Source organism: Sus scrofa, chromosome 2, assembly GCF_000003025.6.
Source record: "Sus scrofa isolate TJ Tabasco breed Duroc chromosome 2, Sscrofa11.1, whole genome shotgun sequence".
NCBI classification, from domain to species: domain Eukaryota; kingdom Metazoa; phylum Chordata; class Mammalia; order Artiodactyla; family Suidae; genus Sus; species Sus scrofa.
In genome coordinates, this window is record NC_010444.4 from 137,979,125 (window position 1) to 138,003,240 (window position 24,116).

At 54.0% G+C, this 24,116-nt stretch overlaps 1 protein-coding gene across 4 annotated transcripts in view; it reads left to right on the forward strand.

The window, feature by feature from the left end:
• Positions 687–24,116, forward strand: part of SLC25A48 (solute carrier family 25 member 48) — a 55,772-nt gene continuing 32,342 nt past the window's right edge. Inside the window, exons 1-5 of one of the 4 annotated variants that reach the window (XM_005661657.3) lie at positions 687–909; positions 1,379–1,457; positions 12,570–12,613; positions 16,078–16,149; positions 18,606–18,864. In XM_005661657.3, coding sequence (XP_005661714.2) covers positions 18,627–18,864 — 238 coding nt within the window. In that variant the 5' untranslated portion in view covers positions 687–909; positions 1,379–1,457; positions 12,570–12,613; positions 16,078–16,149; positions 18,606–18,626. Of the gene's footprint in view, positions 910–1,378; positions 1,458–7,684; positions 7,904–12,569; positions 12,614–16,077; positions 16,150–18,605; positions 18,865–24,116 lie in introns of those variants that run through there. The other 3 variants (XM_013995128.2, XM_005661655.3, XM_003123965.6) reach the window with 3 other exon arrangements.

Sequence of the window (24,116 nt, forward strand, 5' to 3'; positions counted from 1 at the left end):
GGGCCATTTCGGAGACTGGCTACCATAATGCTCTACCATAAATCATAGTGCCAAATTCTAGTGATTCATAGGCAGAGAGGGCTCGTTCACCAAGCAGGCCTTGGAGCTGGGGCGGGGGAGTCAGAGAGAAGTAGCATTAACACTGTATTTGGGAGGAATGTGCTAAGATCAAAAGGGCTGTGCCCCAGCCCTGGGCGTTACTCAAGCATTAGGTACTCCAGCGTTAATGTTGGATAAATGGATGAGGCATCAATTAAGACAGAAAAGGGGGTGTAGTCTGGTTTGCTGGGGCCTAAAATCAGGGGAGGAGTGGAGGAAGCGTGGTGGAAGCCACCTTGGCCACTCTGAGGCGCCTGGATGTTAGTAACAGGCAGAGGCAGGCCACAGCTCCGCCGCTCTGCTGGGAGACGCAGCTGCCGCAAACCCACGTGCCGCCCAGCGCAGGTGCACTGTACTGCCTTTAGGGCTGGTTCTCCTTGGCCTTCTTCCTGGGCCCAGCTTTTGTCACTTGGGAAACCTCTATTCTGGAGAAAATCGAATCCACATGGTTTTGAGATTTTATTCTTTGAAGTTTTTTTTTTTTTTTTTTTGCTTTGTATTTGCATCAAAAACGAGATGTCCTGCAGGGGCGGGGCGCGGGGCATGCTGGGGGCCGGCGCACGGGCTGCTGGGAAGGGGGCGGAGCGTGGCCATCTCCGAGTGTGGGTGCGGAGAGGGCGGCAGCTGCGGTGGCCGCTTTCTTTCTTCGAGGTGTGGGGTTTAAGTGTGGCTTTTCTTTTGGGAGATGGGAAACTGAGGTCCAGAAGGAAGAGAGTGTATCCAGAGACGCAGAGCAAGCGGGAAGACGTGCGTTGTCCCTGGGGACGGAACGCGTTGAGGGTTCTAGTACCGCACCCTTTCCCGAGACGGGTGAGTGTCCGTGTGCTGGGGGGGTGGTGAGGGAGGGGCAGCACAGCGCTTCCGAGAGCCTGGAGCAGCCCCGGCCTCAGCCTCCCAGCCAAGCCCACCGGGTCCCCACAGAGAGCAAGACTGCTGGACAGGGAGCCTGAGCTCGCCTCAGTGTTGGCCAGGGAGGTCTGTCCAGGTGAGATGCAGCTGGGACCAAGATGGGTCCTCTGTCCACTCACAGGAGCAGCAGGACTGAGGACTGCTGCTAGCCAGCAGTTGCAACCCCGCCCCACCCCGGTAGAGTCACCTTGCCTCCAAGGTCTTCAGTGATCACACCGTGAGGCTTCAGCCTCCTCTCCCACAACGAGGAAACTCTTCAGGCTCCCGTCCCCCCACCCCCACACACACACCCTCAGGCGCGGGGCCCGGTGTCACTCAGTGCTGCCCTCTGCCTGTGATGTGATCGATGCCCTCTCTTCTATCTCTGCAGACCCAAATCCAGCTTGGCTTTTTAGGACCAGTTCGTTCCTGAAGTTTCGTAGTCTGGCCTCTCTTTGCAGCTCAGGCAGGTATGAGGTTTCCTGGTCTACCCTGGAGTCGTGCAGCTGAAGTTGGAGCTGCCTGGGGGCAGAGAGCTGCCCCATGGCACAGCTAGGGCCACCATTCCCAAAACAGACTCCTGTCTCACTTTCCACATCACCAACTCTTTGTGCCCCCTGGCAGTTTAGCGCACAGCAGGTGCTCAGCAGGGGCTTCTGGATGTGACCTCAGCAGCTGCAGTGGAGTCCTCCCATGCTGCCACCCCCACGCCCCCCTTCTGCAGAAACCACTCAATCCCCGGTTCCCCCCACCTAAATTTCCTGGTTTCTGAGCTGCCCAGCCTCTGCTTGCTCTCAGCACGAGCCTCCTTATGTCCACCAGCTGAGGAAAAAGACCAGGCTTTCCTTTTTCTCATTTTTGCACAAGAACCAACTCAGCCCACGGGACCCTGGCAGGGAGGAAAGGCCAGAAGGCCGCCCCAGTGCGCTCCGGTGTGAGACACTGGCTCCAGCAGCCCTGAGCATGTGAGCATAGCTGGCAAATGTTAATACCATCTCCCTGATGGTGGAGAACCAGAGTCAGAGAAATTAGGACATTGAGGCAGAGGGGCCAGGGCAGGGACGGGGGCAGGGCTTTGGGGAAAGATGCCTCGACTTTCTAAGGCTAGGCCACGAGGCAGCACCTTGGTTCAGAGCTGGGTCTGGAGTCAACAGCAGGTGCGAATCCTTAATCCTCCACTCACAGGCTGTGTGGTTTTGGAGAAATTGCTTAATCACCCTGAGCTTCATTCTTATCACCTGAAAAATGGGGCCTGGCCTCAGAATTCAATGAGATGGCCGTAGGTAGAGCATGTGGCACTGGGCTAGCTTGGCGCCCTGAGGTGAGCAGGAACCTGGTACATTTGAGGCCTTGATGATTAAGGCAGGCGACGAGATGAGGGTGGTAACTCTCTCTACTGGGGAATTCTTCCTCCAAGTACATGGTCAGCACTCCCTGCAGTGGGTCCTCCTCAGGCCCCTCAGAGGCCACTCTGGCACCGCCAGGCTCCTTCTGAGCCCCCATGTCAGCACGTCTTTCTTTGTCCAAGTATATCCTGGCTCTGACTCTCCAGCCTAGAGCCAGGGAAGCGGGGCCAGGAACCTCTTCCCCTGGGGCTGCCAAGCTGGTCTTTTCCTCCTGAGAGCCCCAAGCGCTGTGCAGCAGTGCCCTCTACTGGCACATCTTAATAAGACAGCCATCCTTGGCATCTCCATGGATTTCAGACGTCTCTGGACACTAAGAGGGGACTCATCTCTACAAAAGGCAGAGGGGAAATTGAGGCCTGAACTTGCCTAAGGTGCTCGGTGAGCAGCCCAGAAGCAGAACGCAGGCAGCCCAGCCTCCCAGTGGCTGCTTTGCCTCGGTGTCTTGACCTGCAGTGTCACGTGGAACAGGCGCTAGCCCAGATATGGTAGGAATGTGCTCGGAATTGACTCTCAGAGAACTGCCCGTGAAGGAAGGAGTCCTACCCCAAGTGAGAAACTCCAAGAGCACCTTAAGAATCGCCACTCAGAGTCAGGGAAGGGACCCCAGAGTTCCCACTGTCTGAGGCTGACGCAGGAGTGATGCAGCAGGTACAAAGCCCAAGGAACAAAGACAAGATGTGCACATGTCCCACTTAATTCATTCAGTTGCCCTCAGTCCTTCGTCATTACTGTTCACCTGCCTGTGGCAGTGGCTTAGAAAGCACTGGCAGGGGACAAGTCAGATGGGTCCCGTGCTCCTGGGTATTGTTGGCAAGGGCAGACCACCATGGTGAGGTCAGGGAGGAGAAGCAGGGAGGGGGCGATGAGGTCTAGACCCCCTTATGGTCTGGTAAGCCTCTCTGCAGAGGGTGTTTGAGCTTAGGCCCGAAGGAGGTGGAGCTGGCCTCAAGAACGGAAAGAGGAGGGGCCGCGAGCTGAGGGAGCAGTGAGTGCAAAGGCCTTGGGATGGGACTGCGTCGGGAACTTTTGAGGGCCCGAAAGGCCCGGGCCTCTTCTCTGCTTTGCGTCTGGACTCCCTCTTTGGTTGCCAGTGATCAGGAGGCCCTTCAGACTTGGGCTCCATGGTTTCCCCTTTAAGGCTCGCTGAGCAGCGACTGTCCACCAGGCTGTGCCAGACTCTGCAGGTCCAGAGAACAAGGCACTGCCTTCTCAGGGGGGCCACAGTCCTGATGGGAAGACAGCCCAGAGTGTGATGGCCATGCTATGCATGTGATGCCTGGGATACTGTGGAAGCAGAGTTGAAAGGTAGCAGATCCAGGGTGGAGGGGGGTGTGAGTGCTTCAAGGAAGGCCTCTCAGGGCAAGTGTCTGAGCTGTCTCTCAAGGAAGGTGGAGGGGTTCCTAGCGAGGGAACACACGGGCACAGTCACGCACAGAAAGCGTGTAGGGACACACCACCGAGTTGGGGCTGTGGCCTGAGGGGAGGGCTGAGCTGGTAGGAGGTGAGAAGTGGAAAGGCAGCCAGCCTCAGCCCTGCAGACCTTCACATGCCAAGCTGGGGAAGTGGACTTCCTCTCAAGGCCACGGGGAGTCATCATAGGCCCCTCAACAGAGGAGCACTGGAGCGTATTCAAGCTGTCACAAGCTCACTGTGGCAGCTGCTGGAGGGACAAGGGACTGGGGCAGAGGGACCCAGGAGCCTCTGTCCGCCATGGTCTAGGCGGGCGGTGGCACAGGGCGGGGCTGAGCCGTGGGGAGATGTCAGAGAGGGCTGGATGTCAGGGCCGCGGAGGAGAGGGACCCTCGGGGCATCATGGCTGATGGAGTGAGGCTTTTGTGGGGGAGGGAGGCGCCACGATGACGTCCGGGATCTGGTTTGGGCAGCGAGCTGAGTGGGCCACTGAAGGAGGGCTAGTTAGAGAGTTAGTTAAACAGAGTCCAGAGGATGTACTGAGTTAGAGATGACGTGGGGCCCAACAAGTGGAAGTATTGGTAGAGCAAAGAAAGCTTGGAGGTGAGGAGTGGGGGTTATAAGCCGAGAGAGGGTCCAGAGCGCCCTAAGGAGCCCCAGGTGGAAGGAAGGAGGCGCAGGAGATGAGCACAGAGAACGAGCAGCAGTGGGAGAGAATTGACGCCTGCAGGGTGAGCTGGCTTCCAGAAGGGAGAGGAGAGCAGGGGGCGGGGCACCGCTCACCCAGGACTTTGCTGCTCAGGTGTAGCAGGTGGCACAAGTGGGGGACTCTGGGCTTGGCTGAGAAAGTATCCAGGCGCCATGGGACTGGATAGACTCGTTGCAGCTATGAGGCTCTGGGCACAGGCAGCCTTCACTGACTGCTGCCTGGCACCTTACTCCTCCAGGGCTGTCACAGCTGCCCCCAGGTGGCATCTCAGGCAAATAGTCCCCTTTGTGACAGAGACCTTCCCATGAGCAGAAACCGACATATTCTAAGTGCCCCCCATTTGCCCTTTGAGAGAGGGCAGATGGCAAGTGGACCGCTCATGGTCACATACAGTCAGCGTAGCCCGTCCGCGTATGCCCACCGCCGTGGGAGATGCTCTGGGGGTTGCCTTCTGGGAAGGAGCTGAGGAAGAAAGGAAATGGGGTTTCTTTCCGGCTCTCGCAACCCAGGGAGTTGAGCTCTCTGTGCCCCAGTGGCTTTAGCTGCTCTTTCCCGAGGTGGGAGACACAAGTGTGTACAGCAGCACGACAAATGCTGCTCCCAAAGCAGGGAAGCGGGAAACAAGCAGCAGCCCAGGACCCCCAAATGCGTGGCCCACAGTTAGGAATGGAGCATAGAGGTTCCTTCTGGAAAGGAGCCCGCACCCTTCGCTCTGCTGCCGCTCATTAGCAGTTCAAGCACCCTCTTTCTGGGCTAGGAGGCTCTCCAAGGGCTCCAGGGCCACTGCCTGCCAACTCAGGACCTTCCTGTTTGGTGCCCACACTGGGTGGTCCTCCAGAAGAGTGGGTGAACTGGTAGGCTCTCCATCTGCAGACTGGTCCAGGGTGAGATGACAAAATGACAACTCTTTGGAGACTTTCTCCAGTTTCTCCTAACTGTCCTGGCACATGTCCCAAGCATGGCAGGGTACGTACATATTGGTGGTGGGGGGTGCTCCTGGTAGCCCCCACTCCTCTCAGCTCCTTAGGTTCAAGCTTCAGTGGAAAACTCTGTTTTGCTTTGGAAGAAGGGGCCCTGGGCAGCTGCTGCACATGATGGCCTGGCTGATGTGACGTAGCTGTGCCAGTGGGAGAAGAGTGGGCCCTGCAGAGGCCCCTTCCACCAGGCCTTACTGCTCACATTTTCTGCGATCCCAGGTGCTAAGGCCAGATTCCCTGCTGCAAACTAGCAGGCACAGAGGAATATCAGCCCTCTGAGCTTCTTGGAGGGAGGCCAGGGAGCTCTCCCTGGATCAGATGCACCTCCGCATAGCCAGGTCACATCCCCCAGTAAGTATGGACCTCTCGCTGGGGCTGGCTGGGTGCAGAGCCTGCCTACAGAGAGGGAGGCAGAGAGAGAGAACCACCCTTCTGCCTTCCAGGCTGGACGGTGTAGGTTGAGCCTGAGCCTGGAGGGACCTGGGCGCCTGAGTTAGACTTGACCCTGGCCCTCCAGGTCTTGCTTGCTCTGGGCCCAGGGCACCAAGTGGGACGTGGCTAGGATAGCAGTAAGCATCACTGCCTGGGGGTGGGACCCGGAAGAGCAAGCCTCTGGCTGTCGGGGACCAGCGCAGGCCCAGGGAGACCCGAGCACCCCGTGAAGCACCATTTCAGGCCCAGGGGCTGGAGAGAAAAGTGGGGGGAGGGGAGGATGGCGAGTGTGTGTGGGGAGGTCGGAAGCAAGCTGTAAGCCGTTCCAGCTGTGGGGCATGACAGCCCCGGACTGGTTAGGATCTTATTGAACCTCCCTGAGTCACCTGTGAGCCTCGTCCTTTCTGTTTTACGGGTGTACACAGTTAGGGATCTACCAGAGAAACAGAACCAGTCAGAGGTTGTGTGTTGCGTAAGTGTAGGGTCTGGCTGGGCAAGTGTGAAATCTGGAGGGCGGGCTGGAAATGCTTGTTCCACATGTGGAATGTCTTCCTCTGAGGCCTTTCAGCCAATTGGAAGAAACGCACCCAGATTAATCCGCTGGTGGCTGGATGCAAACCACATCCACAGAATCCCTTCACATCAAGGCCTAGATTCAGGCTGGAATCCCTGGGCACTATCATCCAGCCAAGCTGACATCATAAAAGTGACCGCCGCGGCACTGACACTACTGCCTGCTCATGGCAGCTGTGAGGACAGGGAACCCCCGAGGGTGATGTGGGTGAGGCATCAGGGCAGCTGGGAGCTGCAAGGTAGGCACTTAGAGGGGCACGGAGTGCTGCCCGGCCGCCCAGACCACACAACAGGCAACTTTTAGAGGAAATTTCCAGGCTAGCCTCACCCCTCCTGAAAGCTTGGCCAGGGGCAGACTGAGAGTGCTCAGGGCTCTGGCTGGGGTGCTGTCAGCAGGGGGCTGTGTGTCCTCTGCTCCAGGTGCTGCAGGACCTTCCGTTCTGACTGGGGTGTCCCCGAGCTCTCCATGTGGCAGCCAGGTCTAATACACATCTGTCCTCACAGCTCAGCCTAATCATTCAGGAGTGACAAGTTTTATCTCAATGTGGGTGTGTTTCCTTAAAGATTCAAATCCATGTGATTAAAATCTTTGTCGCATACAGCCATTGTCCTCATCTAGGACTGGGGATGATGATAACACGCGTGTCACAGGGCTAGTGTAAGGAGTGTGCCCTGACTGGGGCCTGAGTTCAGTGCGTTATTCAGAACTAGGATTTATTTGGAGCTACCTTGGAGCCTGCCCGTGGGTTAGATGCTTTGTACACATTATGTCAGTGATTCGGGAAGAGACGGGCTTCTGAAACCTGGAGGCTGGAGAGGGGTGTGGAGGGTGGAGCCGGGGAAAAGCCCTGATCTCTAAAGCTGTCGTGGAAAGTAAGTGTCCTGTGCATTTGAGAGTAAAACTCTGTGGTTTTCCATCAGCTCTGATGGTTGGATTTTCAGTTAAACTTATTTCAGCTCTGTTTTAGCTTAAAAGATGTGTTCACCCAGCTAAACAATTTATCCCAGAGAACTTGGTGTTTGTAATCAAATACTTCCCAGATAATGCCTCCCTCCCTGCCTCTTGCCATGAACTTTGCAAGAAAGTCCTGAATTCATTTCCAGTGTCTCAGAGGAGAGGTGGCAACTTGGCGAACTCTCCCCTTCCCGGTGGCGCGCTATGCCTTTAAGGTCCACTGGGGGCGTGATGTCAGCAGCCCTTGGAGCAGGAGCCAAATTCCGAGCCCCGTGTGGAGCAGGACCTGCTGTGGGAGCTCTGCGCTCCGACTTGGCTGGTCTGCACACTCCCCCTCGGGCCATGCCTGGCAGACTCTGAAGGGGCACAGACCTGGCTCTGGGAGCTCCAGGAGCTGTGGCCGCGACCATGGGCAGCTTTCAGCTGGAAGACTTTGTGGCCGGCTGGATTGGAGGTGAGCACACCCCAGACGGGAGGGACTCCCAGAGGTGAGTGGGTTAAGGGGACAGCCCAGCCCAGGCCCAAGAGGAGGAGAGCGACCATGCCGGGGCACCTCCTGGGCTGAGTTTCCATGCTTTGCAGGCTCAGGGAGCTCAGCATCCGGGCACTGCCCACAGGTGCCCTGTGCTGCCCACCGCAGGCAGGTCTGGCCGCTGCTTCCCTGTGGTCGTTCCCAGAGCCCCTCTCTGCAAGCCCCGCCAAGATTCACCCTGAGCTTGCAGTTTGCCTTAAAGTTCAATCTCCAGCGCTTGTTCACATAATGATTAAACCGCCCGTCAAAGCCGACAGCCAATGGAGCATCCTAGTACATACACACCTTCAGCAACCTGGGGTGCACCTGAGTTTGGGGACCAGGGCTCCCAGAAACTCTTATGAAGGTGGTGTGGGATGTGGATGCTGAGCCAGAGTTTGGCATCAGATCAGGCAGGCGCTGGGGGCATCTGGCTGCATGGAGCAGAGGGTAGAGCTGGGGCTGAGCATAGGCTGCAGATGCCCACTACAGGACCGGAGGAACCCTTCACGTTTTCAGATGTTGCCAACTGTCAGGCCTCTCCTGGGGTACTGTTGGGGCCCTTCCTACTGCTCTGGAGCTGCTCTCTGCAGGGCTTGGGGTGCATTTGCCTGGGCAAGCGTCACATCCCTTGCCTTGCTTCTCTCTTCTCTCTCCAGTGGGGCTGTCCTTCCACTTTGCTCAGCTCTTGGAGTGGAGGTGGGGGGTTGAGAGACTTTGTTTACTGTAAAGTATAGCTTTTCTGCCGGCCCCATCTAAGCGGATTATCAGGAAGGAGATCTGACGAGCACAGCCCCTCCCAGAAGACACTGACATACTGCGATCCTGATGTAGAGACTGTAGCTAGCGTGTTTGTGCCCCACCAAGTGTTCTGGGTGTGAAGGAGAGCAGGATATTTGTATGGTAAAAGGTGGAAAATCAAAAAGCAACCAACCAGCTAGGATCTCAGGTGTCCCCTTCTGGTGGTCTCCTTCCACTGAGCAGGAATCCACATCTGTCCTTCCCACGATGGCTACAGAGCCCCTGCTTCTCACCATCCTGAGCAGAGGCAGTTCCCTTCACTGGGGGTCGTTCTGTTGCACGGGCTCCCTTGGGTAGGGCTGAGGCTTACTCCTAACTTTGCCAGTCGGGGCTGTGCCCAGCGGCACACTGGGCACAGGCAGCCCCTCTCTGGACAACCAGTCCCTCTGCTGACATGACTGAGCCATTCGAGGGAGAGCCTTTTCTTGGCTGCCCTTTAAGTAGCCAGACCAACTTCAGTGGGGCTGCCAGGGACTTGGTTTCAGAAATATCCGGGAGAGTAAGGCTGTCAGAGTAGCTCAGCATCTCTGATGACACAGAGACCCAACCTAGCTTACACAGCAGGTAGTGGATTGTCCTCTATTCGAGGTTGCTCTTGCTTTGTGGGTGTTAGCACGTTTTTGTTTGGTGTTTTTTGGTTTCCATGAAATGAAATGAATGTCATAACATTGAATACTTAATAGGTACAGGTGCTATTTAAATGCTTTCCGGATACTTTTTGCAACAACTTTATTGTGATTATCTTACATATCCTAAAATCCGCTCATTGCAAGTGTATGATGTGATGATTTTTAGTAATGTAACCAAGTGGTGCAACCACTGCCATAAATTAGTTCTAGAACATCTCATCCTCCAGTAAGATCCCTCACGCCCATTTACAGTGAAACTCCATCCCTCCCTCTTCTCTGGGCACCACTGAACTACTTTTTGGCTCTATAAATTGGCCTTTTCTGAACATTTTATGTAAATAGAATCATACAATAACATGTGGCCTCATGTATTTATGTAAACTTCTTTATAGCGACAGTGAGTTAGCTACTATTACTACTTGTTTTATAGATAAGGAAATGGATATACAGAGAAATTCAATGTCTTGCTCAAGGCCATGCATCTAGGATGAACGCTAGACACTAGGATTCCAGCCCAGATAGTCTGGTACCAAGGTCATCTTAAGCCCTATACTCATCCATAGCTGTTTTCTTTCTTAATGACCGGGTGTGATAACATTTCACTATTATATCCTTCACATTTTGTTTGAAATTTTACTGGTCTATGTGATCTAAGATCAGGATGCAACTGACCTGATAATCCCATTTCTTATCTTGTATCCCCTGCTTCCCAATGGGTGGGCTAATGAGTGTTCAGGAAGGTCGTGGCCCAAGGCTGGATCTGGGGCTGCTGCCCTGGGCCGAGGGAGGCCCGTAGTGAAGGATGCAGCCATAGCGCCTTCCTCCTTCAAAGGGAGGGGTTCCCTTGGAGTGGATGGCCCGGCTGTCTGCTGCCCGTTATCTGCCCAAAACTGAGAACCTTTGCCCAATTCTCTAGGATGGGTGGCTGAGAGGGATCTGAAAGTTCTAGGCCAAGGGAATGTCTGTTCAGGAATAACTGGATTCTCTGTCTCTGTAGATATGGGATATTCCAGGACCCCTTGCCTGCCTTGCCTGGTTTAGTCACTCCTGCTCGTAGAGACACTTCCTTCCTCATGAGCACGATGAGGAATTTGTCTCAGAAGGATGATGGCTCCTGTTTCAGTCTCCCTCCTCCCTCCTGCAGCATGGCCTCAGGGTGGCTTTGCTTGCTTGCCTCCAAAATCCTTCGGGCCTTGCGAATGTGTGTGGAGGGGCGAGGATCCAGAGGCTCCTTCACCATTTCGAAGAGGCTGCCGTAAAAAAGCAAAAAAGAAAAATCAACAGGGACCGTCGCCCCTTCGAGCATCATCCTCTAAGTGCCACGCTCTGCTGGTACTTTACCTTTATTATCTCATTCCATTCTTTTTTTGGGGGGGCATTTTTTTGGGCCTCACCTTCATCATATGGAGGTTCCTAGGCTAGGGGTTGAATCGGAGCTGTAGCCGCCGACCACAGCCGCAGCCATATCAGATCCGAGCCGAGGGTGTGACCTCCACCACAGCTCATGGCAGTGCCACATCTTTAATCCACTGAGTGGGACCAGGGATCGAACCTGCAACCTCATAGTTGCCAGTCAGATTTGTTTCCACTGCGCCACAGTGAGAACTCTGATGATCTCATTTCATTCTTAAAATGGAACTGTGAGGTGGGTGCTAATACTGTTCCCACTACACATGCCAAAAACGAAGTGTAGAAAAGCTAAATAACCTGCAGACAACCCAAAAAGTTTCTGGGTTTTCTCTTCACGCCCTCCCCCCTCTTTTGAGGTGAAAGTCACAGAGCGTAAAATAACCACTTGAAAGTATGCGATGCAGTGGCATTTAGTACATTGACCGTGTTGGGCAACCATTTACCTAGTTCTAAAGCAGTTTTCTCCCGCCCAGTGAATCTGGCACTCCCATTCCCCCTCCTCCAAACCCTGGCAACCACTAACCTGCTTTCTGCCTCTGAGGAGTTCTCTCTTCTGGAGAAATCACATAAATGAAATTGTACAGTTTTTTGTCTGGTGTCTTTCACGTAGCGTAATGTTTTCCACCTTCGTTCACACTGTGGGAGGCGTCGGTGCTTCATTCCCCTCTGTGAATGGTACTATTCCATTGTATGGTTAGACCATACAATGTCCTTCGCCGTGGCCGTTGGGCTGTTTTACCTTTCGGCTTTTGTGAATGGTGCTGCTGTAAACAGGTGTGTACCTGTATTTGTTTGTGTGACTATTTTCTGTTCTTTTAGGTATATTTCTAAAAGTAGCATTGCTGGGTCCTAGGGGCGTCCTGTGTTTAACTTTGTAATAAGCCAAACCGTTTTCTACAGCTGCTGCACCGTGTACATTTTTACTAGCCATGTATGTGAGTTCTGCTTACTCGATATCCTCATGAAGACTTATTTTTCTTTCCTTTTCCTTTTTTAAATGATGGCCTTCCTAGCGTTTGTGAAGCAGAAGCTCATTGTGGTTTTGACCTGCGTTTCCCAAAGGACTGTTGATGCTGAGATTCTTTTCATGTGCTTGTTGGCCATTTGTATATATATATATATATATATGTATATATTTTTTTTGAAGAAATGTCTATTCAAGTGCCCCTGCCTTCAAAAAATTTTTTTTGAGTTGTTAGAGTTCTTTACGTATTGTAGATACTAGACCCTTATCAAATGTATGATTTGCAAATATATTTCTCCATTCTGTAGGTTTCTTCACTTTCTTGAGTGTGTTTTTTGATGCAGAAAAGTTTTTAATTTTCGCCCCATCCAGTTTATGCAGCTTTTCTTTTGTGGCTTGTACTTTTGGTGTCACATCTAAGAATTTCTTGCAAGCCTACAGTCGTGGAGCTGTTCCCCTATGTTTTAGTATGTGATTTTTATAGCTGTAGGACTCCCATTTATGTCTTTCGTATATGGAATGAACTAGAGGTCTAACTTTATCTTTTGCATGTGAATACCCAGTTATCCCTGCACCTTCACTTCCATTTTTCAGGGTGCTTGGTTCTTAAGGCAGGGCCTAGATTTCTTCCATTTCTTTGCCTTCCTCTGTGTGGGAGCCAGTGCCTAACACGCTGGAGATCTCGTCTGGTGACTGGGTGTTGACCGAGTAAATGAACGTAAAAGCCTGAGCCTTCTGTTCTGTCCTAAGCTGGTGCAAGTTAGGAGTCCAGGGGCTGAGTAACCAGGTATTCTTTGATCCGCAGGTGCAGCCAGTGTCATTGTCGGCCACCCTCTGGACACAGTCAAGGTATGGTCGCCGTGTTGCCGTTTCCTTTTGGGAAGGGTCTTGGAGGGAGTCTGCCTTTGGGAATGTGCTTGCTGTCTCTGTTTCCAGAGAGTCTCCAGCCCAGGGCAGGCTCTCTGTGCCGCCTCTGGGGGTGGAGTGCTAGGACGTCCCATTTGGAATGCTCTGCCCTCGTTGCTTGGCAGTGATTCTGTTTTTTGTGAATGTTCCATTTCTGCCTCCAGGTTCTCAGAGCTGCAGGGGAGGGGGCCAGGGCACTGGTGAGGGTTCTTTTACAAGCTTCTGTGCAAATAAGGAGCCAGAAGAGGCTTCCAGCATGAGGTGGCATCCGAGTCCATAATTTAAGGTGGGATGATTGGGAAAGATGCTCCACATGCGGAGAACAGCATGGGCAAATGCACTGGGGTGGGGGCACTGCCCGGGGGCCATGCTTGGTAAAGCATCAGGTTCAGGAAGCAGCTACAGATCAGAATCCAGGAGGGGGAGGTCAGCACTCAATTCCCGGAGGCCTTGGTGTCAGGTTAGAACTTGGCTTCACCTGGGAGTGGGAAACTGTTAGAACTCGATGGAGTTGCGATGGCAGATCCATCTGGCCCTGGGATCATCCACACTCATTGTTCTAAAGATGTAGAAATTGGCCCAGAACGGGGAAGGGTGTTGCCTCAGGCCGTACAACACGTTGAAGCACTGAGGGGTGAGATGTTTCAAAGGGACATCTTTTGATTCCACCCTTGCCCCTGTCCCCCCGAGGTGAGCAGCACTCACAGTTAATACCCTGAGAACATGGCCACAAATAGTGCTTCCTCACCCCTGCTTCCAGATTTATATCGAATGCTCGCCAGGATCCTGTGCAAAGAAGACCCTCTCGGGCCCTTTTCCAGCAGCTGTCGTCATCTCCTTTCTCCCTCTCTTCCTTCCTGTGTGACCTTGGGCCCCTTCTCAGAGCTCAGGCCTGTTGTCTTCTTGAGAAAGAGATCAGCCTACATGCCTTTTTTTTTTTGGCCACACCTATGACATGTGGAAGTTCCCAGGCTGGGGATCGAACCTGCGCCACAGCAGTGACTTAAGCCACTGCAGTGACAACACCGATCCTTAAGCCACTGTGCCACAAGGGAGCTCCTTCCTACATGTATTTGCAGGTGTTCCCTGGCTCCTCGAGTCCCTCATGTGAGCCTAGCCTTTTGCTTGTACATCAAGTGCATCCTGGACGTGTTCTTTGTGCAGGCTCTACAGGGATGGCGAGGCAGCGGTGGTGGACAGGCAACCCCTGCAGGCCTAACAGCCACGTTTCTGACACAGTCGACCTTTGTGTCTCCCTGCTGGAGCCTCCTTCCCTGGCCCACAGCCTGGCTAGGGGCTAGCAGGGCTTGTTGGAGCCCCCATCCTCATCCCCTGCCTCTTGCACAGGCCAGCCTGTGCTTGGCCACATGTCGTGTGAAAAGGCCAGAACTCTTCTTTGTCTCTCCACTCTGCCCCCTGATCCTCCGCAGGGAACCCTTCTTGATACATAAAACCTGGTCTCTGTTCAGCCTAAGAGTCTTTCTGCTGAGGGTACCAGGCTGGCGATGCTGGCTTACATGGCCCAGAGCCCTTGTTTCTCTCCAGAACGACCTCCGTCCTTCCTTCCTTCCTTCCTTCAATCTGGCAAGCATTTTCTCTGTGCCCCACATTCATTGAGAAATGTCTGGGCAAGAGTTAGAATAACCTGGAGTCCAGTCCCTGCCTCCCACGTATTCTCCCATGACTAGGGCACCGCACTGAACTCCCCTGAGCCTTGGTTTCCTCATCTGTAAAATGGATAAAGAGCACCTCCCCAGGGGGGCTGTCCTGAAGACTGTCACTGAGGCAGTGATAGAGCAGTGAGCAAGTCCTGTTCTGTCCTGATGAACACACATGCTGGGAGTGACTTGTCCCAGGGTCCCAGGCTCGCCCCTGCAGGAGCCAAACTAGGAGGGCCTGGGCTGCTGACCTGGCTCAAAAGCTCCATCCCTGCCTGCAGCTGCCTTGTCCCAGGTGGAGAGCCAGGGTGCTCCCCTGGCTGCTGGCACAGCCGGTGCATTTAAGGTCTAATGCAGTATGACCAGAATTTTCTAATCAGGGCTCAGCTTGCTGTAGACTAGCTGGAACACTGTAAGAGAATAAATTTGCATTGTTTTAAGCCACTAAATTTGTCATAATTTGTTATAGTAGCCATAGGAAACTAACACAGGGAAGCAACTTTCTTCATCTCTGGGATGGGGAGAGTATCCACACCTCATAGCATTTGTGGGATTCTGTGAGACAAGTTGCATACGATGCCCAGTGTTTCCCCAAGTATGTAGTTGGTGCCTACTAAATGCCAGCCCCCGTTGCAATTGGAGGCTTTAGAGGCTTAAGCTGTGCCGTTGGCCTCTGTGGCACCTTGCTTGAGTGCCATCAGTCCTTTGCCCTGGTCTAGACCCAGGGTGAAGAGTGCCCTGGGCTCTTCTGTGCCCTTTCTCGGATTCTCTGCCTATCTACTCATGCCCCCAGCCACCAGAACCAGCCTCTTTCGAGGAGGCCATGGTTTTGCCCTCCCGCGCTTTGGTCAGCCAGTGCCAAGAGCCAAGTCCCAGGGCCATGCTCAGCTCCTAGAGAGAGAGAGAAATACGAGATGACTCTGCCCCCGAGGCGGAAACCAAATAAACCTTAAGACAACAGACAAACAGGTGAAATCGTGGCAGCATTTAAGTTGAGACCCAAAAGATGAGCAGGGGCTGGAGATAGAGGCCTCCAGGGGAAGAACACAGGTGGAACTTTCTGGATGTGGGAAAAACCAGATGCTCCAAGGATAGGGCATGTGCCATGTGGCAGGCACAATGGGCGTGGAGGAAATGCCTCAGGGGCAGTGAAAGGCACGCTTGGGGGTTCACCCAGGACCTCCCAGGTGCCGGTTAGGTGTGGAATTTATTCTGAGTTTCATGGGAGGCTACTGGAGAGCTTGAGACAGCAGTGACACCATCCATTGTTGTTTGGAAAAAGCTTCCTGTTGTGTAGACACAGGCAAGGAAGTGCGAGGCCAGCGAGGAGACCAGCCTGTCGTTAAAGTGAGAAGGAAGGGGTCTGGAGGTGGGAAGGGCAGCTTGCCCCCAGGAGCATTTCAGAGGCCAGCGTGAAGGGCATCGGATGGGCCAGAACCATGGCGTAGCTTTTTGTACTCAAGGTACAGCAGAATCGTATGTCCCCAAACGGGCATTGTCTTCGCACAACAAGCTGGCCTTCGTTCTTCTCCTGCTACATGTAGCCAGATGCGAATGGGCCATGGAGGGCGGCAGAGGAGGTAGAGAACAGAGGGCCCACCTGACCAGGACGGATGCCTAGGCCTCCTTCCTGACGGGGTCACTTGAGGCAGGGCCTTCCCCTCTCTGGGCCTCAGTGCTGGGAGCTCAGCATCCTGGGGGGACAGGGCTGTCTCTGGCTGGCCCCTCACCCCTTGCCTCTCTCCACAGGCTCGCCTGCAGGCTGGCACCGGCTATGGGAACACCCTCAGCTGCATCCGCACGGTGTACAGGAGGGAGAGCGTAAGTGCTCCCGGGGCGGGTTGCCTGGGGCTGAGGTCCCAGCTCTCCCACGGGCCGCACCTCTGCAGCAGCAGGCCTCTGCTTGTCACTGCTCATCACGTTCAGCTCAGTTTTCCCTGTTCACCTCACACCAGCGCTCCAGTATGGCCTGTTGCCTAACCCTGCCACCAAGCGCGCTGTTTCCATAGCGTGGAAAATTCATGCAAATGAAAGATGAGCTGTCAGATTTTCTTGTTTGTCTTCTGAGGGCCACACCGGTGTCATATGGAGGTTCCCAGGCTAGGGGTCAAATCAGAGCCACAGCTGCCAGCCTGTGCCACAGCCACAGCAACATGGGATCCAAGCTGCATCTGTGACCTATGTCATAGCTTATGGCAGTACCAGATCTTTAACCCACCGAGCAAGGCCAGGGATCAAACCCACGTCTTCATGGATACTAGTCAGGTTTGTTACTACTGAGCCGCAATGGGAACTCCCGAGCTGTCAGATTTTCAAAACTAATGAATGGTGGGTAAACTATGTCTCAGAGGCTCAGAGCAGGGGCCAGGCTCTTCTGGCCCCAGACACCCAGAGCAGGCTTGGACCACAGGTCACTCCAGAATCACTTGGTTTTTGTTTTATACACACACACACGCATGCACGCATGCACACATAGATACATATACCCACAGCATACGGAAATTCCTAGGCCAGGGATGGAATCCATGCCCCAGCAGTGACAATGCCAGATCTTTAACCATGAGGCCACCAGGGAACTCCTGACATTGGGGGGATTTAAAATTTTTGAATTTAGGCTGAAGTGACCTGTTGACTTAAAGAAATGGTCCATTATAAGCCCTTTGGCAGCCCTGGGCTTTTCCTTGAGTCACTGGAAATGTGGCCCCATTATTGACTGAGGTCCCCCACCCCCACTCCCAGGCTCCATCTGAAGAAATGCTCTAGGGAGTTCCTGTTGTGGCACAGGGGAAACAATCCAGCTGGTATCTATGAGGCCGCAAGTTTGATTCCTGGCCTGGCTCAGTGGGTTAAGGAAGCAGCATTGCTGTGTGCACTGTGGTGCAGGTCGCAGATGTGGCTCAGATCCCATGTCTGCAGTGGCTGTGGTGTAGGGAAGCAACTGCAGCTCTGATTGACCCCTAGCCTGGGAACCACCATATGCTGCATGTGTGGCCCTAAAAAGCAAAAAAGAAAGAAAGGAGTGCTCAGGAGCCTCCTGCCTGCACCTTCAGTGAGGAGGGCCTTGTGTCCGGTGTTTTTCCAACCCTCTTGATCATCTCTTTTGAAATCAGGGCAAGCATTGGAAACCCAAGACTAGCTGTTCTGGGGGTAGTGTTGTGCGATTCCTCCGTTCCCTGAATGGCAGCTGTTGATTCTGCTTTTTGGCCCACGTTCCTCACACTGTCTGCCAGCCAGCATCTCAGCTCCAGGTTTCTGTGGGGACTGTGGGCGTTCCTCTGAGACCTAGCAGCTCAAGGCTCAGTGCTGCCCCAGGTCGTCTGAGGGAGCTGGTTGTAGAGAAGGGAACTGAAGGATTGTGTGTGTGTGTGTGTGTGTGTGTGTGTGTGTGTGTGTGTGTGTGGTGTGTGTGTGTGTGTGTGTGTGTGTGTGTGTGTGTGTGTGTGTGTGTGTGTGTGTGTGTGTGTGTGTTCGTTCCTGCAAATAGCGTCCACACACGCCGGTCAGGATTAGTGGGTTTGAGGACAGCCTGGCGTCTTTACCATGGCTTCCCAGTGCTTTGCATCTGTGGCCCCATGTGGGCTGCCCTGACTCCTCCAAGGGCCTGTGGAATTTTCCAGTTTCTCCAGAGCATCTGGCTGTTGGTTGAGAATGCGGTGTGTATGTACAGAAGCCCCTTCATGCTGTCCTTCCGGGGCTCTCCCTCCAGTTATTTTCTAGTAGATGCCCATGCTCAGAGCCCCGTGGCTACAGGCTGCCCCAGGTCCCCCGGGGGTTGTGGGACCCTTCGTGTCCCTTCCCTACAGGTTTAGGGCATTATATTCTAATTGCCTGTTAGTTTGTCTTTCCTGGTCCCTTTACCCCCACCCCCCACCCCTGTGAGCTCCGTGAGGGCAGAGAGCATTTCTTTTTTGCTGTCCTCCGGGGCCCGGCACAGGCCCTAGAATGCTTTTATTGGGCTGGTGCATGAGGAAGGAGTCTGTGATGCTGGGCAAACCTGCCACCCACTGGGGCCCCCCAGGCTCCCCTCAGCCACAGCCCAAGAACACTGCCACTCCAGTGCCAAATGCAGCTTCCAGGCCCAGCACACACGGATAAGGAAACAAAGCTTCGTGCAGAAGGTGGTCCTCCTCAGGCAAGGATGCTCTCCCCTCCCGTCCCTCCTCTCCCCTCAGCATCCTCCTGTGCTCTGTCTGCTGCTGAGAGCCCCGGGCTCCGGGAGGCGGGGTCTGTTCGAGGCAGCCTGGCCCTCACGCGCCTTCCCTTGGGTCTCACTGCAGGTGTTCGCCTTCTTCAAGGGCATGTCCTTTCCCCTCGCCAGCATCGCTGTCTACAACTCGGTGGTGTTTGGGGTCTTCAGCAACACGCAGCGGTTCCTCAGCCGCCACCGGTGCCCGGAGGCGGAGGCTGGCCCGCCTCACATGCTGTCTGACCTGCTCCTGGCCAGCATGGTGGCCGGCGTGGTCTCCGTGGGGCTGGGCGCGCCCGTGGACCTCATCAAGATCCGGCTGCAGATGCAGACCCAGCCACTTCAGGAAGGTAAGAGGCCAGGAGAGGGGGCCTAGTGTCTGGGCACCTGTGACCCTTTCCTTGTTTACAGGTTGGGGATACAGTTAACATCCCGTCTATGGAGCGTGGTGTCCGTGTTGTACTATTGTATCGCTGCTGATAACACTCACTGGTCAAGGATTTACTCTGCACCAGGTCCTTGCAAAGAGCGCTGCGTGTGTTCCCGCAATTTGTCTTCAGAACCATTCTCTGAGGCACGTGCTGCATTTGTTTGCATTTTACAGATGAGCAAAATGGGCTCCCGGAGGTGAAGGTGCTTATTCAGGGACACACAATTAATGACTGGCCAGTGCGGACAAGCTGCATAATTTTCAGCAAAATGCAGAATTCCTTCTTCAAGAATTAGTAAGAATTTAAAAAGGTCAGGAGTTCCCGTTGTGGCGCAGTGGTTAACGAATCCGACGAGGAACCATGAGATTGCGGGTTCGATCCCTGGCATTGCTCAGTGGGTTAAGGATCTGGCGTTGCTGTGAGCTGTGGTGTAGATTGCAGACGCGGCTTGGATCCCACGTTGCTGTGGCCCTGGCGTAGGCTAGCAGCTACAGCTCCGATTCGACCCCTAGCCTGGGAACCTCCATATGCCACGGGAGCGGCCCAAGAAATGGCAAAAAGACATAAAAAGGGCAGCAGCAGAGCCTTAAGTGGGGGGCCCTCTGCACCTGCCCATATCTCAGACCCACACCTGCTCCTCAAGGCAGGGGCGCAGCCAGGGAGGCCTCACCCTGCATGGGCTGCAGGGCCGCGAAGCCCGCGGCCCCTCGCCTCGCGCTTGATGTTCCATGGAAGCTCCGTTTCTTGTGTGCCCCATGGCAGCTTCTGCCCCTGAGCTCCCTGCTGGGAAAGAGGTTTCTTTCCCAGTAGGCTGGGAGTAGTTTGGATAAAGGAAGATGGAAAGGAAGGGCAGGCACTTGCTGTGCAGAGGAGAAGGTGTCAGCTCGGGAGCCAGGATGACCTGGGATCTTAGACAAATTTCCATCCCTTGAGGTTTGGTCCTGGGCTCTCGTTTCGCCTTGTCTCCTCGGGGAAGATAGCCTTCCTTCCTGGGCCTCGGTCCCCTTTTTTGTATATCGGAGGCACCACCCATGGTTCTTCCCGACAGCTCTTGCAAGCTAAGACCGTGTGAGCCCTCTGTCCCCCAGAGGCTGAAGCCCCGAAAGTTCACTCAAGAGCACCCCTACCCAGTGCCTCCATGCGGCCTTGCTCCCTGCTCAGCTGGAGATGTATCCAGGGTGGGCCTGTGCACCTGCTGAGCGTGTTGCTGATGCTCCTCACAGGGGTATGCGGATGGCCTAGGGCCCAGGGCCCCTGTCAGCACGTGGGTTGGCCCACTCAGAGGGTACCCCACGGGGGCCCCTGGAGAGAATGACAGGCAGGTCCCTGCCTTCGCTCACTCGACATACTGAGTCATGGCTCGGGACAGTCCGGTTTGGTGGAAGGGCCTCACCTCTGTGGAGTGTTTGTTTGAAGCTCGCCCATCTGGTCCTATCCTAGAGGCAAAAGTGAGGATGTAGACACATGAAGGGCATCGTGAGCAGGCCTAGAACCCAGGAGTCCTGGCCCCTAGGCTGGCTTTTTGTGCCATCCTGTCTACTTTAGCAAAGCTGTGTGAGTCTCTGGTGCAGAGGAAACCTCTCCGGGCTCCAGATGCTAGAAGGGTCTCGGTGATGAGGCTCCTCGGCTCTGGGGGCAGCCCCACCCCCTTCGTAGCCTGGGCGCCTCGTCCCTGGAGGGAGGAAAGGGGGCAAGAGTCACGTATCTGGGAGGGGCCTCAGCCAGCCTGGACCCCCAGGGAGATGTTTCTCGGGAGGTGCCTGGGACATCTGGAGCTCTCCTGACAGCATTTGATTCTGTTCTCTCTCCTGCCCTCACCCAACCACATCTTCCCTGCAGAGGGTTCTAGAATGGTGGCCGACTTGAAAGGCTAAAGCCTGAACTCCAGGGTCCTGGAGCCAGACTAGAAGCCTCTGGAGACTGGAAAAAGGGTGGGAGAGTAGCCAGAACTGAGAAAGGTCCCAACGCTGGGTGTGCAGGAGCCTCAGCTTCAGGGAGCTGAGCAGCCTGCATTAGCAGCTACCAAGGCTGCTCAGCACTCACTGTGTCCAGACGCCGTTGAGTGCTGTCTGCTCATCTTCTCGTTGGACAGCCGCCCGACAGTGTGAGGTGGGTGTGACGGGCAGCTCTGCTCATCTGCTCAACACACGGTAGTCATGTGCCTGCTGTGATGCAGAGGTGAGCGGAAGACTCTGTCCTGTTCCTCCTGTAATGTTCCGTCCAGTAGGCAGGCAGGCAGGAATTGGGCCACTCCGAACAGGGTGGGTGGGAGAGCTGAGCCGGGCCACTCCAGGCAGCCAGGAGGGAGTCAGGTTGGGGAAGGGGAGAAGGAGAGTGGGAGGTCAGGACCGTGCACCTGCTCAGAGCAGCACGGAGGGCCACTCATCCCTGCTCCCTTGGGCCCCGGGAACCTGAGTCATGCCTGCTTGGGCTGGGACCCTTGCCTAGCTGGAAAGCTGGGACCCTTCTGGAGCCTCGTTTTCAGGATACGCCCTCTGAGTGGGGACAAGATGAGGACCTGTGTGCCCTCCGTGTCTCCCTGTCCCTTTCCACTGTGGGAGGTGCTGACAGCATCTCAGGGGACAGGTGGTTCCCTGACTCTGCTCCTCACAGATGGGAGCGTGGCCTCAGGTTGCAAGTTCACCCGTGGTGCCAGAAGGAAACCGGTTCTTAAGTAAACCCCTTGAGGCAGCAACAGAAAATGAAAATGTTTGTGTTCTGTCCTTCCCAGTGTGCCCAGGAGCTGGCCTTTTGCTGTCTCCGGGAAGGCTCTTACAAGAGACCAAGGGACGTCTTGCACCCACACTTTTCTCAGCCCTTCAAAGCTCAAGGTCGTCAGCATCTCGTCCCAGGGGCTTAGCTGGCAGTGCAGACACAAAGCCATTGACCCTAGCAGGTGGAGGGAAGGTGGGCACCAAGACTGGAGGGTGAGCCTCTGATGCGGATGAAGCCAGAACAGTCACAGCCGTGGGGGCTGGGAGCCCTTAGTATGTGCCAGGCGCTGTGTGAAGAACTAGTCTGTGTTTCATCTCCCCATCAGTCTAGCTCCTAGACATTTTCAAAGGGGAGACTGAGGCACAGAGAGATTCCAACACCTGCCTGAGGTTCCAGCCCTCGTGGGGGGTGGAACTGGGATACAGACCCAGGCAGTCTGACTCAGAGCCCTCTGATGCTGATTGTGCTTCTGCCCCAGGATTTTCTAGAAGCTGAGGCTACTGCAACTGGTAACATCTGGGCCTTTGCACAAAACCAGTGGCAAACTTTAAGGGAGGGAAGGGGGTTGGAAGCACGTCTCCAAAATGACATTGTTCCAGTCGTGGGCATAGCTCATGGGTTCCAAGGGCTGGGTCTGAGTTCTGTGGTTTTGGGCGGCTCGTCTCTGCATGGTCCACTTTTGCACAGCTCCCCCCATATGCGGGGGCGGGGGGGAAAGGGCTTTAGCAATTGCAGGTGTCGGGCAGGACCAACAGTTGGGGATGGAGCAGGGTGGGCAGGATTTTCTGCCAGGAGTCTCTCCAGAAAAAGGGGAAGGATGTGGTTTTCTTTCACTTGTTCCTCGGGAACCCCTAGGCCAAAGGTAGAAAACAAAGATTCACTGGTCCATGGAGGTTACGTAAGTGAGCAGAGGTACCTGGAAAATGGACCCTCTTCCGTTTTTTTCACACCCACAGCCCTCCTAACCTGTATTTCGTTTTTCCTCTTATTTATTGAAACACAGAACGTATTTCACGTTCTGTGTCACTCTGCCCTTAGAAAAGCAGTGGTTCAAGCACAGGCGTCAGCCTTGGTGCCAGGGAGGCAGTAGGGAGGGCTAGGAATGCTTTGCAAGCTGCCCAGATTCTGTCTAAAGGGGTGACTTTGACTCTGCTCCAGCTGACTGTTGCCATAGGCCTGGATCTTTTGCTCTTTTAAGAGAAGGCAGAAGACTAGATTCCTGGTGGGTGTTTTCCTGGGAAATTGTCAGATATTTCAATTAAAAACAAAACCGAACATAAACCAACAGAACACCACACAGCCCAAAGCATTGTGTGGACTAGACAGTGCGGGACTGCTGCTGGCCGCAGGTTTGTGGTCTCTGCTCCGTAGTGACTGTGCTGAGAGAAGTGCTCTTAGGCCACCTTGTGCAGAGCCTGTGGGATCCCTTGTAGCTTGCGGCTTTCCACCAGAAGTGCTTGTCCACTTTCTGGGTGATGACGATGGGCCATTAGAGACTAAGCTACACACCAAAGGCAGGTGCCAGAGGCCTCTGGCTTTCCTGCTTTGGGATATGTGACAGGTAGAATGGAGGCTGTGTCGCAGTGAGAGCTCTGCTCACCTGGTTGGAAACGTGCAAATAGAAAGCCATTGAGTTCATCGTGATGACCTGTTAGTGGTTAGAAATGAACAAGATGCAGAATACTGAGTGTGGAGGGAGAATGTGCCATCCACCCAGACACAGTCACTGCCAACACGTTCATGTTCACGTCCTCTTCTTTATGGATAAATTAAATGTTTTAAGAGGTTGCAGTCATGTTTATAGGCAGTTTCATATTCTGTTTTTAACTTGGTAGTATAACGGACACATTTTCCATGTCACTAAAATAGCGCATAAAATTAAAAGATGGATACTATTTAAAATAGATGTGCAGTATTCCATCAGGTACACCCACATACACGCATTTTGAGAGGGATGATATAATATGATAAGAATTCAGTTTCTAGACTTAGACTACCTGCTTCTAATCCTCCTACCACCAGAGTCCAGACACTCTGGACAAGCCACCTCTTACCACCAAGCCTCCGTTTGCTCATCTGCAAAATAGGCATAACAAGAGTAGCCTGGGCTAGAATGGAACGATATGTAACCTATGAAGGTCCTGGCAAAACGTTAGTCTGGTCCATTGAAAACATGAAGTAAATGTGAGCTATACAATTAAACGTTATTTAAAAGTCTTCCTACTGATGAACATTTAGGTTGTTTACAGTTTTTCCTCTTTTAAAAATAGTGATGTGATCAGCAACTTTATCCATAAAGAGCTGCCTTCATTTGCAGTCATTTCTCTGAATGTGTGGGCTCTCCGATTCATGAGTGGGTCAGAGTGTGGTCATTTTTAAGATTCTTGGTGAGCATTGCGAAATTTGTGAAACAGAAAGGTTTTACCAAATTCCATGGGCACTCGCTGAAGTTTAAA